The 4,769-nt window shown below is 37.0% G+C and overlaps 1 protein-coding gene across 1 annotated transcript; it reads right to left on the bottom strand.

Annotated features, from left to right (window-relative positions):
- Nucleotides 1-527: 527 nt before the first annotated feature.
- Nucleotides 528-3,158, bottom strand: LOC131033469 (laccase-17). Its single transcript, XM_057964708.2, has 6 exons — nucleotides 2,974-3,158; nucleotides 2,694-2,845; nucleotides 2,328-2,572; nucleotides 2,102-2,230; nucleotides 1,001-1,942; nucleotides 528-922 (listed from the first exon to the last, which is right to left on the bottom strand). Exons 1-6 carry the CDS (start codon nucleotides 3,082-3,084, stop codon nucleotides 792-794), a joined length of 1,710 nt encoding a protein of 569 aa, XP_057820691.2. The 5' UTR covers nucleotides 3,085-3,158; the 3' UTR covers nucleotides 528-791.
- Nucleotides 3,159-4,769: the final 1,611 nt, after the last annotated feature.

Here is a 4,769-nt window from a genome sequence, read left to right as displayed (position 1 = left end):
AATTGACCCCCCCCTCTCAACATCTGGGTGTGTTCAACATAAGACAACAAATATTGATGAGGATATTTTTTTGTAATTTTTTCTAAATATTTTTTATATATTTTTTTATTGCCCCTAATTGTTTTTTTGAAAATCCCTTCTATATGACCACCATAATTAGAGCTAAACTTATCATTTTTTGAAATTATTTTTATTTTGGAAATAATTATTTGTAGATTGATGTCATAATTTTTTTGTTCAAAAATCTTAAAGATAAAAAGCCTATTAAACAAATAAAAAATCCAACATTTCAACTTTATGGTTCAGTTTCATTAAAATATAATTAAAAAATTAAAAAAAAAATCAAATCCTAAAAAATTACATCTTTGAAATTTACGCACCAAAATGTATAATAGATTTTAATTTTGTTAAAAAATTCGAAAAAGAAAACATTACACATATGTTGAAAGTCAGTATTTTCTATTGACATTCACACGAGGCCTTTGCTAAGCTAAAACACAAAGTAAAATCTACTTTGAGATTTAACGTTTTCAATAATGGGTACCTATTTCAATAATGGGTACGCGTTATGTTTATTGCTTTTGATGAAGTTGATACAAATGACTTCAAAGAATAAAACCAACAAGAATTTGCTTCATTGATTTACACCCCAAAAAACTTGTTTGCCCTAATCTGGAACACTCCAAAGTTCAGATTCACTCTTTCTCGCTTGCAAGCCGAGATTGAAAACATGTCCGATTATTACCCCGAGGGCAGGGAAAAATAAATAGCCAGGAGGCCGACAGCATTGATCAGCAGGACGGAAGATCTTTGGGAGGCGGAGGAAGAGATTGAGATTTCCCATTTCCATTGAGAACAACCCACGCCATCTTCAATCCCCAGCTCGTGTGGGCCTCCAAATGACAGTGCATGAACCACACTCCTGTACTCTCCCAAAATCAGTCAAATGTATTTACACTGAAACAACAAAGAACAACGAATCGAACAATTCATTACATACCTGGATTATCAGCTTTAAAACGAAGAGCCACCCACCCACCGCTAGGAACACCTACTGTATTCCTTTCAGGAGGATCCACCAGATTGAATTTAGAGGGATCTGAGGAGGCATTATAGTTGCCTACGCCCTGCCCCACGATGAAGAAATTGAAGCCATGGAGATGCAGCGGGTGGCTCTCGGGACCCACAATACTGGTGTCTTGCAGCACCAGCTCTACTCTCGTGTTGAATGGAATCGTCTTCACCCTCGTGTCGAAAAGAGTGCGTGTGTTATTGGGAGGCGTACCAGTGAAATTGAAAAGGAAGGGTGGATTGTCGGGGAAGGTGCGGTTGTAAACTCCCTTAGAGCGGCCAAAGAAGTGGGCTTGAAGAAGAGCCGTGGTGGGCATCACGAAGGAGATGTTGTTGATGGAGGCTCCGAACATGGTGCCGTTGGGACCTTGGCAAGTCTGGCCTGGAGTGCAAGGGTTTAGTCCCAGCCCAATTGTGAATAGGAATCTTTTGTCCACAGTTTGAGGAACTGGCGGAGGGGTCAAGCTTCTCATCTTCTTGCTGAAGTTGGTGGCAAATGAGGTGTCATTCAGGGCTGGAAGGACGGGTTTTATCAGTGGAAATTTACCAGCTGTGGTGTTGGGGAAAGCGTACTCTAAAATGCCGGCCACTGTGGAGTTGTCAAAAGTGCCACCCCCTGTAACGTATGGGCGGGCATACATGAGAAATCTGGCTTTGGGTGGCTGAGATTTGGTGGTTAATAGCACGTTGGTGGTCTGGCCGGGTGAAATGAGAATGGTGTTGCTTTGGAAGGGCTTTACATATACGGCATCTGTTTCCACTATGGTCATTGTGTGGTTGGCGATTGAAAAGAAGAGTTCATCATTCAGAGCAGCATTGATTATGCGCAGAAGGTATGTTTTCCCTGGGATGACTTTCAGCTTGAATGTATCTGCATTGTATCGCCAGTGCCACAGGAAATAAATTCATGACTAGTATCCATGATTGATCTTCATGACTTAGAGGACCAATAGTAATTGTACAAAATCAAAAAATCAATCTATTACTTCATAGTGATATTGAGATGCTTTCGTTGGGTATATGAATTTACCTTTAGTAGAGCAGTTATACAGGGGTCCAGGCAGGCCGTTTATGGTATAGGCATCGGATACATTAGGCCCTCCGCCATTTTTCATGGCTTGGTTGATAACAGTCTCCGTGTCTGCATTCCACCATTCTCCTGCACCCACCAGCATTGGTTTTTCTTTATTTCAAGTTACGCTGTATATTATACAATATGTGAATGATAATGATAGAGAAAGTTCTTAATAAGTTACCGAAAATAATGGGAACTTCCTTATGTGGCTTGGGAAATGGGTAAGAGGCATTCTTTTTGTGATAGATTATAATGGGTCCATACAAACTGGAACGCAGCCATGAAATGTGGGCATGCCACCACAGTGTTCCTCTCTGCCCTGTGATTGTGAATTTGTACTTGTAACTCTGCCCATTCTGAATGGGGCATTGGGTTATATATGCAGGACCGTCTGCCCATCCGGATCTCAGCTGGCGGATTCCATGCCTGAAAAGGAAAAAGAGAAATTCAACTTCTTGCAAAATTGTATATTCAAGGCAAATCAAATTAAGAAATGAAATGGGTATTTGCAAAATAATTCTACTTGATGGCCACCTTTTCAACATACCAATGAATCGAGACGTTGTTGGAAATGTGATTTGTTACTTTGACAATTACGCGATCACCTTCGCGAGCAACTATTGCAGGCCCAGGGAACTGGCCATTCACAGTAATGAGGCTCTTTGTATGGCAAAGACGAGTCACATTCTTCAGTTTTATCTGTAAACAAACAAAAAAATACATTAAGCAAATTCAACCCAAACATTCATAGGACTGAAGATACAGTTAATAAGTACTGCTATTGTCTAATTGCATGAAGAAAATGGTTGCAAGGATGCATAACCGACATCGAATTTGTAGTGCCGAATGAGCCGAGAATGCTTCCCAGAAGCAGAATGAGTCAGAAATAGTACGAATACCAAAACTGATAAAACTAGGCCATTCAAAGTGGCTGCCATTGCACTTTACTCTGAGCTCTCCAGACAGTGAGACAAAGAGGAAGTGATTAGGTTGGAGTGCAGAGAGCATCTACTGCGATACTTATCATCATCTACTGTCACCAGATACAACAAATCTGTTGCACGGTCATGTTATTGTTAGGTAGTTTGGTAAGCAATACAAATATATTACTCTTGGATTCAACTCCGTGTCTATTTGCCGGTCTTGCACTGCACTGTAGTTTAGCTGGCTTGGAACTCCAGAAGAAATGGAATGAGATGATGTGGCAGCTCTGAACACCACCAAAGTAACAACTTTGGAACATTTTCCAAATCCAACAAGAGACCAACTTGATGGGCTAATCCTCTCCCTTAAGCATTTATTGGTGCACCAACTAGTCTCTCACATTTTATATCAAATCATCTCCTTGAAGCGCAAGAATCATTAAATTGTAGTTACAACCAGTATAGGAGATTTTTCTATTACGCCACATCTAGATTTGCCCAAAATGGTAATATTTTGTGGGTTGAAAGCGCTAGTGCTACAGTTAGAATTACTAGACAGACATGATCGTTTTCATGCCAAATGAAATTGACAGTGTAGCCATCAGCCAATAAGTGCAACATGAGAAAGATTTGTTACCATACGGTCGAATTATCATTAAATGTAGTTCAACTACTCCATTTACATATAAAATCTTATCACGTTTGTTGAGGTTTAATTTTCAGTGAAAGCATATGACTTGCTATTTACCTCAAGTTACGGGGAGTTTAATCGCTGTCGTAATCTGGAATGTTACATATTACAGTAAGTCCACGCATCCTATTTATGTTCTGTAGCTGTGCTTTGATTTTCATTCGCTGGACAGCCGTAGAAGTCGGGAAAAGTTATTTTTTGACGTGACATCTTACAATGATTGAGTTTTTGTAAGTTTCAAGTAAATCCCATATATTTTTCTCAAATATTAAAGTGTATTTTCAAAATCATTTCTTCTTAAAAGTGCAAATGAACTTAGGTGTGAAGTCATTAAATAATAACAATAATAATAATTTTTTCAGACGTTTAATCTTATTTTTTCTTTCTTAAAGATTTTTTATTTCATAATATATACATTTTTTTATTCACAAAGCTTCTAAGCATTGCTATCCAACGAGAATTTTCAAGATACATGTTTGTCTAATTAGATTTGTGTTCATCATGAATGTCATTTTGTTCAATTGTACAAGAAAATCACTATAATTGTAAGTAATTTTATTCATTCTAATATTTTTATATTTATTTTTTTATTCAATTGTCTTAATTTTTAGCATGTTAGAAATATGTATTGCTATTCAATTTCTTAAAATTTATTTGATATTTAAATGATTAGTGATAGGATAGATGCTTTAATTCTGATTATCATGGCTATATCTAGATGTTTGTATTAGACTAATTTAATTTTTTAATTAAAACATTAGTTTATTTTATGACATGTTTTGAAAACAATCTTTATATTTCATTTGAGTGTTCTTTCCATGTGATTGGAGATGTCCAACCAAAAAAAAGGTGAAAATGATGTTTTTAAAAAACAATCACCACAAATCATCTTGTGCTTGACCTGTTTGAATTAATGATTAGTAGTTGTTTTGAAATCTTTTCATTATTGTAGTTCATGATATCACTGTCTATTGAATTTAGAATAGTGAATTTTTTCTTGAATTGTTTT

The sequence above is a fragment of the Cryptomeria japonica genome, chromosome 4 (genome assembly GCF_030272615.1).
Source record: "Cryptomeria japonica chromosome 4, Sugi_1.0, whole genome shotgun sequence".
In the NCBI taxonomy this organism is placed as follows: Eukaryota; Viridiplantae; Streptophyta; class Pinopsida; order Cupressales; family Cupressaceae; genus Cryptomeria; species Cryptomeria japonica.
This window is presented reverse-complemented; position numbering and strand designations above follow the sequence as displayed.

What these genes read in the sequence shown, in the direction of transcription:
- LOC131033469 (XM_057964708.2), bottom strand. Translation starts at nt 3,084, where the DNA reads ATGGCAGCCACTTTGAATGGCCTAGTTTTATCAGTTTTGGTATTCGTA. An exon ending in TTCGGCACTACAAATTCGAT is followed by an intron (nt 2,846 to 2,973) that starts GTCGGTTATGCA and finishes GTTTGTTTACAG; the next exon opens with ATAAAACTGAAGAATGTGAC. An exon ending in TTTTAAAGCTGATAATCCAG is followed by an intron (nt 923 to 1,000) that starts GTATGTAATGAA and finishes GGGAGAGTACAG; the next exon opens with GAGTGTGGTTCATGCACTGT.